At 56.1% G+C, this 12,240-nt stretch overlaps 4 protein-coding genes across 4 annotated transcripts; 2 read left to right on the forward strand and 2 right to left on the reverse strand.

The window, feature by feature from the left end:
* Nucleotides 1–1,405: 1,405 nt before the first annotated feature.
* On the forward strand, nucleotides 1,406–4,615 carry J7T55_002972 (capsular associated protein; the record flags this gene model as incomplete). Its single annotated transcript, XM_053138102.1, has 6 exons — nucleotides 1,406–1,437; nucleotides 1,493–1,548; nucleotides 1,609–1,713; nucleotides 1,769–1,932; nucleotides 1,981–4,206; nucleotides 4,286–4,615. 6 exons carry the CDS (start codon nucleotides 1,406–1,408, stop codon nucleotides 4,613–4,615), a joined length of 2,913 nt encoding a protein of 970 aa, XP_052998840.1.
* A 789-nt stretch (nucleotides 4,616–5,404) lies between these two features.
* Nucleotides 5,405–6,355, reverse strand: J7T55_002973 (metallo-beta-lactamase family protein; the record flags this gene model as incomplete). The annotated part of the gene is made up of 1 exon (XM_053138104.1): nucleotides 5,405–6,355. The coding sequence occupies one exon, from the start codon at nucleotides 6,353–6,355 to the stop codon at nucleotides 5,405–5,407; it is 951 nt and encodes a 316-aa protein (XP_052998841.1).
* A 727-nt stretch (nucleotides 6,356–7,082) lies between these two features.
* On the forward strand, nucleotides 7,083–10,226 carry J7T55_002974 (EF hand domain-containing protein; the record flags this gene model as incomplete). The annotated part of the gene is made up of 1 exon (XM_053138105.1): nucleotides 7,083–10,226. The coding sequence occupies one exon, from the start codon at nucleotides 7,083–7,085 to the stop codon at nucleotides 10,224–10,226; it is 3,144 nt and encodes a 1,047-aa protein (XP_052998842.1).
* Nucleotides 10,227–10,792: 566 nt separating this feature from the next.
* Nucleotides 10,793–12,240, reverse strand: J7T55_002975 (mitochondrial import receptor subunit; the record flags this gene model as incomplete). The annotated part of the gene is made up of 2 exons (XM_053138106.1): nucleotides 10,793–11,871; nucleotides 12,090–12,240. 2 exons carry the CDS (start codon nucleotides 12,238–12,240, stop codon nucleotides 10,793–10,795), a joined length of 1,230 nt encoding a protein of 409 aa, XP_052998843.1.

Consider the following 12,240-nt stretch of genomic DNA (forward strand, 5'->3'; position numbering starts at 1 on the left):
CCCAGCGCCACACGATTGTGTCGCCAGGCTTCGGCTCGATTTCTGGGTGATCTGGGTGCTTGTGGACGGAGGCTGGCATTGTCGATCCTGTGTTTCGGGATACACGGGCCAGCTCGTAGGTCAGGGTTCTCGTGAACAGGGAATAAGGAGGCGCTGGAGGCCACAAGAGCGATGTGGAAGCCTCCGCTTGAATCAAATTGTTGCTTCGAGGTCAACATTCAAGAGCCGAAGGATCGCGATCCGGCGCTAGAAACTGAACAAAATCCTTGTTCCCGAGTCCCCGGCAGCTTATCTTACTGTTGGTAGGATTCGGATAGCCCTGCATAATGCCTTGCAAGCCAAGCATGTCTCACTGGGTGCACAATGTGTGTTGGGTTGCTCAAAAGTATGGCGAACTCCGGTCGCTCTGGTCCAGCTACTGGTGTCGTTTTTGTCCGTTGGTCTCAAGGTGGGAGATTTATCTGGGCCAGTCGCTGAAGCTCGTATGCTTCAACCACATTCAGTTCATTCATAAGAACACTATGAAGAGAGTTCAATGTACCCAAACTTTAGTACAATAGGCTACGTGATAATCATGTGTACGAAGGCAGTTCCACTTGTTTCACTGATGTTCAGGTTGTATTCTTGGAAGGATTTGAAGTGGCAGGGTGTTGATTGGCACAATGAAATGACGAACGGTTATGTATGAACACAGAGAGAGTAGATTCAAGAAAAAGTTAATTAGATACGGGAAAAGTTCTTCACTATCTCAAAGAAGCCCACCTGCTCATGTTGACTTCAGATGTGTTGTTCATAAAGGTGTCTGATGCCAGTTGACGCGTTAGGCTATGAACCTAAGATAATCAGACTCCTTTCCCTTAAGCTGAGCACGGTTCAGGACTAAGAAACGAGAGCAGGAGCAGCAGCGGTCACAAGGTCCCGAATTTATCGGTCTGTGAAAGCTGGGCTAGTGGCTTGTAGGGTGCCTCGCTCACCATACTCGCAGTGCATTTGGTGAATTTGGCTGCGAGGTTGAGCTGAAATGTCTCCTTGCTGAAGACGCGACGTCAGGGTGTGACCCCTGCCAAGAGCTGTATCCGCTGACGTAACCAGGATGGAATGCTCCAATTTGACCTTCTGGCAACCTTGGAACTCAGTTAGATCCCCCGACGTTGAACCCTTTCCGAGACCTCCAAAGCCACCGGCGTCCGTTCTTTTCATCGCCGACCTGGTCTGGAGATTCATTAATATTTCACTTGACATGTTATCAACTCATTGTTACCTTCGACGCTCATTGAACGCTCTGCATCGATTCTCGAAAGTCGGATGTGGCGGCCTCAGAATCCCAGCTGCCCCTTTCTTTCTTCAGGGTTAGCCTCAGCACTTCATTCCTTGTAACCAAACATACCTCAAGTACCTATGGACCATGGCCGAACCCTCACAGCTTGCGCTTCTATGGTGAGTATCTCGAGCCACAACATAAGCAGGATAGTCCCGTCTGACATCGATGCAGCGCCCTCACATCCTTCTTCTATCTTTATGACAATATCGGCCGGCATCCCCTGCTTGGTAAGGTCTCATTGCCGTGGCCCATAACATCTTGAGATGCTTCTCTGACTGCTGTCCCAGAACGGCCCCGGATATCCGAGGTGTTGATATTCTTGATCTCCGGGCTCGTCACATTAGCTGCCAGCTTTGTCTCCAGGTGGCTACCAGGGGCCAACGGACGATTTGGTATGTAGGCCGGGCAAAAGAACAACTACGTTCCCCTTACTGACCCCATGCCCAGACAAGGACATTGCTTATTCCAAGCTTGGAGAACCAGAACAGGCGGGGCATCTCAGAAGGCCTCGCAAGTATTTTTGGCCACTATTGCTCGTTCTGGTTGTACTCCGCCTGGAATTATCCCGCTGGCTTCAATATCGTCTTATATGCAATAAGCCAGGCGTCGAGGTGAGTGTAAATTCGGACATTTGCTGAATCTGGGACTGATCACTTCAGTGTCTGTTGCCTGTTCTGCTTGCAGTCTATGATTCAAGCACGACCAGGAGACGAAGACCCGAGGATGACCATGGCGATGACGACTACGACGCCATGGGGAACGACGCTTTTGAGGATATAGTACTCTGGTTCATGAACTCAAGGATCACCCAACTCACAGGCGTTTCACTTCTCAGCTGGGGCGCCTTCTCGCTGCTTCAACCGAGCATGCAATTGACTGCTCTCTGCCCCTTGTCGGAGAACAGGACGACGATCCTCTCCCTACAGTACGTGGGAGTCTTCCTTGACGCCGCCATTCTCATCCTCGCCTGGCGGATACTTACTTCAAGCCGCACCACGACGAAACGACTCAGAAGTCTCAGTGCAATCTTGGTGTCGTCTTCAGTCCTCATTGCCCTCGTCGTCCTCGTACCCAGTCTCATAAGCTATCGGCTGAGAGGATACTTCCACTTTGCCGAAATGTACGGTGTGGACTCTCTATACTTCTTTGATGTTTTCAATGATGCTATGGTCTTCTCTTTTCTCTTCATTTCCTTCTCTCTGTTCACCTGCCAAGCCTCTCCGTTGGCGTCAACGGGTATCGTTGCGTTCCTTTGCGGAACGCAGGCGACTTATCGCAAATTGAGTCTGCTCGGTACTTACGAGCAACTCTCTCGCTCGAGTATTGTATTGCCGATCTACGCCTTATGCTTTGGCTTTGCCATTTTCATATTCAGGAACCAAGTTCGCATCATCTTTCCCCGCGCGTTCATCAGCTTCCTTCTTCTCGCCGCAATGATCGGTGTTTCTATCTACTGCCTCCTAGCGAACAACGTTCTGGACCGACACCCCTTGGATACGCTCATCTACCAATCTAGGACAAGCGCAGATCGCTGGGTTGTTCAGGCATCCACAAGCCAGAGTGTGAGAGTTGCAGTTGACGAGTACCGTGAGCGTCATGCAGGCCGCAGTCCCCCGCCCGGGTTCGACATTTGGTTCGATTTTGCCAGAGCAAGGGGGTCCGTGGTTCTTGATCACTTCCAGCAGATCGAGGAAGACATTCTGCCGTTTTGGGGCCTCAGCCCTAGCAAGATTCGGGAAGGCATCACTCAACTTGGGTCGAATAGAGACATCGGCCTCGTCAGCATACGGAAAGGTGCCGTCACCCACCAGCCTGCAATCGAGTCATCCAAGGATGCCATGATGGATGATTTGGTTGCGCTCATCCAGCCGTTCGCGCCGCATTTGCAAGACATGGATCTCCCCATCAACTTGCTGGACCGTCCAAGAATCCTGGCGACGTGGTCGGATAGGAATCGGTTTCGAAAAGGCGCGACAGTCAAGAATTTGCTTGCCCCTGGCTTGACCAAAAGAGATGCCGACCAAGCATCTCCCGCCGAGGATGAGGCGGCACAAGAAAGCGAAAAAGATGCACACAGTCTGCAGAACAAACTGAAAGACAGGCAATTCGCGACTGCTTGGGAGCACCAGCGGAATCTGGGACAAGCCTGTCCTCCTGGCTCGTTGTCAAGGTCGGGATTCTACTCAAACAACCGAGACTTCTGCTCGAAATGTGTCGGCCCCCAAGCAAAAGGACAATTTCTGGCAGACTGGGATGTAGCGCAAGATCTTTGCCACCAACCCGACATGTTCAACCTGCACGGCTTTTACATGAGCGAACTACCGCTGAAGCCCTTCAGCGAGCTTGTGCCCATGTTCAGTCGGTCCAAGACTGACCGATTCAGTGATATCCTTATCCCGTTGAGCAGGGGCGATGACACGTACAGTACCGATAGCAAGGAAAAGCCGCTTGTGAACAAGGAAGCGCGGCTTTTCTGGCGCGGCGATATTGGCGCCGACTTCGGGATGGTACCGCCTCGTCTGCTTAGCGGCGGACATCAGGAACGCCTGAGCTACTTGGCCAACAATGCCTCTGCGTCAGACCGTGTCACTATATGTCTTGCCATGCCGGGAGACAAGGAGAAGTTCCGATACGAGAGGGTGCCCCTGAACGAGCTCAGCTCTGCGTTGAAGCTTGATGCCGGTATCAGTGACTACTCCACTTGCTTAAGCCCCGAGTGCGCCGCAGCGAAGATCGAATTTGGTTTCAAGCCCGAGGACAAGGAAGACAAGGAGAAGATGAACAGCCGATACATCATGGTTATGGACAGCGACGAGGGCCCGCCGCAGGACTTCCTCAAGATCCTGAGGTCCGAGAGCGTCCCGTTCGTGGCCTCCGTGTTTAAGGTAAAAATTAGCCTCCACTTTCATGTTTCCCCAGTGTCAAGTCCACTGTTATGCTAGCCCGTGCTGACACGGTAACCAGGAATGGTACAGCGAACGCCTAATGCCATGGCTACACTTCGTACCCGTCGACCTCCGCTTCCACGCGGTGCACAGCACGCTCGCCTACTTCACGGGCCTGCAGGACAAGGCCCTCATCAACGGGCGAAAAGTCGCAATGGAATCTCGCGTTGACAACGCCAAGTGGATCGCGCAGGAGGGCAAGAAGTGGACGGGCAAGGTCGTCCGCAGGGAGGACGCGGAGATCTACCTTTTCCGGCTGCTGCTGGAGTGGGGCAGGGTAATTAATGACAAGCGTGATGAGATGGGGTTTGAGTTGGCTAAGAAGACCGCAAAGGCTGCGGGGAGGTAGAGGATCTGGTGTGTAAGATGATCACGGGTTTACATCTGATCACGGAGGGTGCTGCGCTGGGCTATTCGACAGTTCTGTTGTAGCTTGGGATCGCTTGTACAGCTGATGCAACAGATGAGTGAAGAAGGTAATTGGATCGAGAGGGAGAAGACCTTCATGTAGCAATACTGTGGCGACGGCGTTTGGGCTTTAGAATAAGCAATCGGCTCTGATGATATGGAAGCATGGAAGGCAATTTACTCTGACAGTGTATGGAGTCCTTAGATGGTTGTCTTCGCACAAGAACGAGTATGAGATCTCACTGCCGTTGTGAGGGTGACGCATATGGGCAGGCCACCTCTCGAATTGTGTCACTGACGCAGTCGGCCCAAGCCAACTCACTTTCATCCCAACGTTCATAAACCCATGCACACCACAATTCCACAACCAAAAAGGCAAGCTGGCCTGGTCAGCAAAGCGAGCGATTCGAAAGACCTATAAGTCCAGACACATCGCCCACTTCAAAAGCCAATAAACACACAGGCAAGTAGGCAAAAGATAAAGTGAAGGCCTTGAGTTCAGACACAGTGCCCACCGCAACGTCAATAAAAACACAGGCAGGTGGAAACGAGACACTGCAACAAATATCCCGAAGCTCCTGCAAACAGGAATCACCGAAAGGAGGGACGCGCTGTAGCACCTTAGAGGGGTGGCAGGGCGTGAGGAGGGCGTTGGCGACAACCCCTCTTTTTGCGCTCTCGCCTGCTCATGAGCTTTTAGACGTGTTGAACAAACGCCAATTTTTATTTACTATGTAGATATGTTCAAGAAGGCATGGTTTGTCCAGCCCATCCTATGGACTTGGATCTGCGCAGACTGAAGCACTCTCCCCTTGATCTTCTCGTCCTCGATATCTTGCCCCATGAACGCGCCATGCGTGCTCTGGAAATCATGCTTGCCCAGGACGTCCCACATCTGCGATATCTCATCCGGCGACAAGGGGATGAAATTGGGGATGCTCCACATAAAGGCGAACGAGTTGGCGCCCTCGGGCCTCCCCAGATGGCCCTCGCGCTTGGTGCCGACCGCATCCGTCTCCCAGCTGCCAATGCCCGCGGGCGTGGTCAGGAGGGTGTCGGCGATGAGGAGGCGGCCGGCGAAGAGGAGCACCAGGCTGCCGGGGAAGTGGCCTCCCAGCTTGAGGGCGGTGGCGCCGGTCTTCTGGCCTGACACGGTGACCTCGTGCTCCCTCGCGTCGGCGCCCAGGAAGACCTGCCTCGAGGGGTCCGTCTGCGCCAGCCACTGCTTGTCCTCGGCGGCGAGGTAGACGCTGCAGCCGAAGGCCGTCGCCCACTGGAGGTGGGTGGAGTAGTAGTGCGGGTGGGAGATGACGATGGCGCTGATGCCGCCCAGCTTGTTGATCTCGCCGACGGTGGCGTCGTCGAGGAGGGTGATGCAGTCCCAGAGGATGTTGCCCGCGGGGGTCCTGACGAGCACGCAGCGCTGGCCGATGGCGAACTTGGGGGTGGTGTAGATGAAGGTCAGGCGGTCGTCCTTGTCGTAGCGGCGGAAGACGTTCTTGTAGCCTGCGAGCGAGGACACCATGCTGCCCAGGGTGGTGAAGCTCTGGCCCGAGGGCGGGGTGAACTGCCTGGGATCGTCGCATATGAAGCATCGTGTTTGCTGCTGGCGGTCTGCGGTGGGATACTGGGTGCCGCAGGCCGTGCAGATGAGCCAGTCTTTGGAGTCTTGAGAGGCCATCTTGGTCTGGTTTGAATTACTGGGGTGAGGCAGGCAATGAAGAGTAGGAGTAGAAAGTCAACGATCACTCGATCGTAGGACAGGCTGGTCTGGACGGCTTCGACTCGTGTGTAAGTGAAGATTGAGCCACTCTCGTAAGTGGGGGAGTGAGGTCAGGGTGTCAAGGGGATGATGATGCTGGCTCTTCGATGTGCAGAGGCAAACACTGGCTGCTCTCATAGACTACATCCTGGCATACTCTAGACTACATACTGTGCATCTGTTCCGGTCCAGCCGATCAGGCCAAGCTGGTCACTCAGAGTACTGTTCTGCACGTAGATGTCAGCCACGACACGATTGTCAGGGCAGTTAGTAGACTATGCTAGTCCAAGGTTGGGGTTGACGAACTGCTGTGGGGCCCGTCCTCGGTGGAGCAGAAGGTGGGTCTGCCGATCTGCGGCCCGAAAGAGGTCGAGCTTCCAACTAACTCCCTCGAGTCTTGCCTGTGCCTATGCCTGTGCCACTGGCCGTCAGTCAGCTGTCTCACGCTTTTTCAACGTCGAGCTGCGTCCAATGACCAAGCTCGACTCGTCCCATCACCAACCTCGGGACCAGCCAGCCTGCTCCCCTGCAGGGCACTCTTACTCGCTGCAGGTGGGACAATCGAGCTGATTCAACATAGACATCTTCATCTCTCACTTTCCATTTCCCTGGCCAGCTCGACCAACATGATACCCGGCCATCCGCCATGGACGTGTCAAGCTCTTCTGCCGCGACCTTGACGCGACCCAGGGTCGTCATCCAGGTCCTTGCCGGAGTCACCGGCGTCTTCATCGCCTGGCAATTCTGGCAGCAGTTTCGCCTGCAGTCTCTGACCTCAAACCCAGCTTCATCTTCAGCTTCGGGCCCCGCCTCTGTCGGCGGCAATGGTCTGCACAGGAGCAACGCCGTCCGGAGGACAGACCGGAGCACAAGACGACAGATCCAGGCCGCATTGGATGATGTTGAGCATCGCCTCGGATCTGAAGAGAGGAGACAGATTGAGGACATTCTCACCCATCACTTCGGCAGACAGCTTGCCGACCACGGCGGCGCAGTCCCCGCGGCCGACGACTCAGAATCCCCCGACCACGACACACATCACGATGAAAATGCCGAAAACACAAACTCCCGCCCACCAGCGACCTCTGGCGATATTGGAGGTGAAACCGAGACCGTGGCTGGCGAGGAGCGTACAATGGAAGACGACTGGGCCCATGATGATTCGTGGAACATACCACCGCCAAGAGCAGGACACAATATAGTGGGCCTGCTCTTCAGGGTCTCCGAGGACAACGCTCGACGAAACGCCTACGTCCACCGAGGGTGCATGTGCAACGCATGTGGGCTCCTACCCATCCGCGGCATCCGCTACCGATGCGCAAACTGCGCCGACTTCGACCTCTGCGAGACGTGCGAGTCACAGGGCTTGCACATCAAAACACACGTGTTTTACAAGGTCAAGGTCCCCGCCCCTCCATTTGGCCCCAAGTCCATGCAGCCCGTCTGGTACCCTGGTGACCCAGACACGGCTCTGAGGAACTTGCCCGGTGCTCTGATCAGGCATCTGGCAAAGGAAACGGGCTTTGAGCGGCCAGAGCTGGAAGCCTTGTGGGAACAATGGACATTCATCGCCAACACGGAATGGAGGGATGACCCGGATGAGTTGTTCCTGGCCGCTGATAGGAAGACTTTCGAGAGATACCTCGTGCCGTCAAGTGGGCACAGAAGGACTGCCCCGAACCTCATCCACGACCGCATGTTTGCCTTCTACGACACCAATGGCGATGACCTGATCAGCTTCCCGGAGTTTTTGATGGGCTTGTCCTACAAAAAGGGCAAGCAGAGGCTCGAGCGAATCTTCAAGGGCTACGATGTTGATGGAGACGGTTTCATATCTCGACGAGACTGCTTGCGCATATTCCGGACTTATTATGTCCTCTACAAGCACATGCACGGTGATGTTCTCGAGGGCCTGGACCAGCAGGTCATGAACAACACCGAGACTCAGCAGCTGGTAACAGGAAGACAGCCACTCAGCAGTCACTTTGGTCGCGAGGGTAGGGTTCCAGAAGCTGATCACGGTCGTCCCATGGAAGGCAAGATCTTTCACAGCAACGGAGATGTCTGGGTCGGCGACAAGAATGGTGTCGTAAGCGAGACGAGACCAGATGTTGGGGACCGGGGCGAGATTCTGTCGAGTCTTTTCAATCATGCCGGCCCAAGCGACGATGTATACGGTAGCAGGTTCTTTACGCATGCTTCTGAACACGTCACGTCGCCCACGGGAGATGAAGACGTTTCACGCATCTACCACGAGGCTCTCTTGAACCCTCCCACACGAGTCGAAGAGCTTGTGTCTCTCCTGCACGGCGAACCGCGCAACATACATCCAAGCGAGCTTGGACCTGTCGACCAGGAAGAACAACAGGATGGAGAAGAGAATGGCGAAGAGAACGTGCCAAGCGAGGAAGAGACGTCGGCAGAAGAAGAGGAGTCGGCAACAGAGGATGCTAGTCGGCCCATCGAATACTTCACATCTTTCGCAGACGCTTCCCGCGGCAGCAGCTCTGCCCCTCAAGTGGTTAGAGAAGTTGGTAACGAGCGATGGACCAACCGACCACCAACTGATAGCCAGCTACGTGCCCAGCACCTCCGTCTGGAGGCTCACAAAAAGCGAACGATGGATAGAAAGCTCCGAGTCACAGTGAGGAAGAAGCTGTTTGACAGATGGAAGAAGCGCAACTTTTACCTAGCTGAAGAAGAGGGCACCTCTCCGCCTGAGGGATGGAATGAAGAAGACGACGTCCTCGCGGACATAAATGGTAACGAGGTGGCGGGGAGCTCAAAGGAGGCACAACCCCCACTGTCTGCTCGATCACGGTCGTCTTCGAAGGTCCGCTTTGCCGAAGACACAGACGACTACGAGATCAGATCCAATCCCTCGACATCCTCCAGGAGTGTCCCAGAGCGATGGGGTGGCATGGACATACCTGATGCTGAGAGGGACATGGGCAAGGAGATCCTCTACGTCGTCACACAGCAGGCGTTCAATGAGCTTCTTGATGTTCTCTTCAAAGAAAAGGAAGACCTCGCCGTCAAAGCTGCGGAAACCAGGGAATACCGGGACGCATACCGTGAATTGCTCAATTCCTTTATCAAAGACAAGGCCAAGGGCTCATCGCAACATCAAGATGAGAACGGCAATGGGAATGAGGAAAACAAGGAGAAGGACAAGGGGAAAGAGAAAGAGCACGAAAGCGAGACCGAGAAGATCACAGTCATCCAAGTTGACGAGAAGAAGCCGATCCACAATAGAACCCTGGACGAGCTGCTCGCCACCTCTGGATACACTGTTGATGAGACACTGGCTCTCGAGGCTGAAGAAGACGAGGAAGACACCTCTTCTGAGGACGAAGACTCCGTCGACGCGACGTTGACAGCTGAGGAGCCAGAGCCCATCACGATCCACACTTCCTACCGTGACCCGACTATGCCTCAGTTCCGACCCAACAGCGATTCCGACGTCCCGCCACCAAGTCCAGCGACGGCACCAACTTATACTCCCAAGCCAGCCCTCAAGCGCAGGCCAGACAAGCTCAAGGGCATCAACGGTAGCGCCAACGGCAAGCCTGCCCGGCCTGGCCAGAAGGTGGGCAAGCCGCTGACCAGGCCGCCCGAGGCGGCGCTGGTGGAGTGGCGTAAGCACGACGCGGCCGAGAAGGAGGCCAAGGCCCGCGGTGGTTGGGGCCGGCTGGACCTAGCCGAGTTCAAGGACATCTGGCATCGCGAGGAGAGCGGGCCGCACCGGCTTGACTATATGGGGACATGGATCGACTTCTGTATACCTTAGGACGGCTACGCTCGGTGGTTCATGAAACGACAGGCCTTGTCGGATGCCGACGATGAGGATGATGAGGACGATGAGGACTTTGAGAGCTGGGAGTATAGCCTGAGCTCATCTAGTGAGGTGGTCTCGGAGGTTATCGAGGATTAGATACATGATTTCTTGCCAGTTGGTGACGGATGGCGTCAGGCTGGCTGTGTTGATTCTGTAGCGATATTGAAGTCCCGGACATTTTTCAGTCATCCTGCATGCATGACAGACGGGCGGAGTTTTAAAAACAATGAAGACGGAGATAAACTTTAGCATCTATTCACAATGTGCAAGTCATGCCGATGTTCCCTTTGGATCGCCATATTCAACGGTCTACTAAGTCCTTTTTTAACTTTTTAGAGTTGGGTATCATGCCGTGCCACATCCCGCATCCTCACATGCACCGTCCAACCACCCATCCGCCCACCGGCTTTAACAGGACCGTTTCATCCCGACATTCAGAGTTCACACAACACAACACACTCAGCCCCATCAACTCTATCCTGCTACAGTACTACCACAACCTCCTACTTCAAGCCCGCTCAAACACCAAACAGCGCCCCGGCAGCCCCAAACGCCCGCCGCCGCGGCATCTCCCACCGGTACAACGACGACCCCAGCGGCGGCATGTGCCGGTACAGCAATGCGCTCCCCAACACGCCCAGTAGGGCGGCGCCGCTGCCCAGTGCGGCCAGGACGGTCGACCCCACTGACGCTGACTTGGACGGGGCGTCGCGCAGCACCCAGGCGCGAGGCACCGAGGCCGCGACCACGCCCCTTGCGAAGCGTGTCGCCGCCCACGGCTGCTGCTGGTCCGCATCGGACACGTGCGACGAATCCGCCCAAGGTAAACTGGAGCTCACGTCGCCGCCAAAGACAGTGTCGCGCATGCTGTCCACGAACAGCGCCAGGGCCTCATGGCGGCGGCGCACCAGGTCCTTGAGCCAGGGCCGCGGCACGTCGGGCACGAGCATCAGGGCCAGGTAGCCGAAGGCCAGGCAGTCGAGGGCCGAGGGCCTGTCGTTGGGGCCGGCGCGGGCGAAGAAGGAGCGCTCGCCGCCGCCCTCCATGTCGGCGGCCGCCTTGAGGTCCGCCAGCACAGCGAGGCAGTCGTTGGCTGTAGCCTCGAGCCGGAACAGAGCCGTCTGCTCCGGCGACAGCGCGGCCTTCACGCCGCGGCGGCGCGGCTTCAGGCGGTCTGGCACCTTGAGGAAGCCGTCGGTGGACTCGCTCGTGGCGGAGCCCTGCGCCTGGGCGGCGCGGCCGCCGTCGTCGTCGACGTTGAGGTCGGACAGGCCGAGGTGGTCTGCCGTGTCGCACATCTGGTGCCGGATGGAGAGGGGCTCAGTCCACGTCAGTGGGAAGGGGAGGACATTGCTGTAGGCGGGGCGGGTGGTGGCGGCCCAGTTCGCTGACGAGACGTAGAGAGATAGGGCGACCAGCGGCGCGGCCGATGACCTGAGGAAGCTCGTGTAGGCGGTGGAGTCAGCTCTCTGGGCAACGTCCAGATCACGATCGAGGTCCCAGGTATCTCCACCGAGGTCGCGGAGGCGGCCGGTGATGGAGGTGAAGCCCGAGGACCACAGGCCGGATCCGGTCTCATGGAGCGCGGGAAGGGAATCTAGCATACGGATTAGACTTTCGGCAGATCGCAACTGGGGGGTGGGGTGGGACGGTCAGCGCAGGTGCCGTTCGCCGGGCCGAACGTTTGATGGCCCAACGCCTGACACACCGCCGTCCGACGTGTTCGGACGGGACGTGGGCTTAGCGGGCTGGGGGTAAAGGGGAGGGAGGTGCGTTGGCTCGTTCACTCGTCATCAAGCTAGTTGCTGTACTCACGCGTTGGAACCCCTGAGGGGCTAGTTGCGACAATCTCCCATTGATCGCCTTGCAGGGCGTTTGCCAGGTAGGTGATTGTGGCGAGACACTCTGCGTCGATGCTGGCGAGCCCGAAAGCTGGTCCCCAGACGTGGAGACGAAAGAGTACCAT

Source organism: Diaporthe amygdali, assembly GCF_026229845.1.
Source record: "Diaporthe amygdali strain CAA958 chromosome Unknown NODE_3_length_2959817_cov_65_330692, whole genome shotgun sequence".
NCBI classification, from domain to species: Eukaryota; Fungi; Ascomycota; class Sordariomycetes; order Diaporthales; family Diaporthaceae; genus Diaporthe; species Diaporthe amygdali.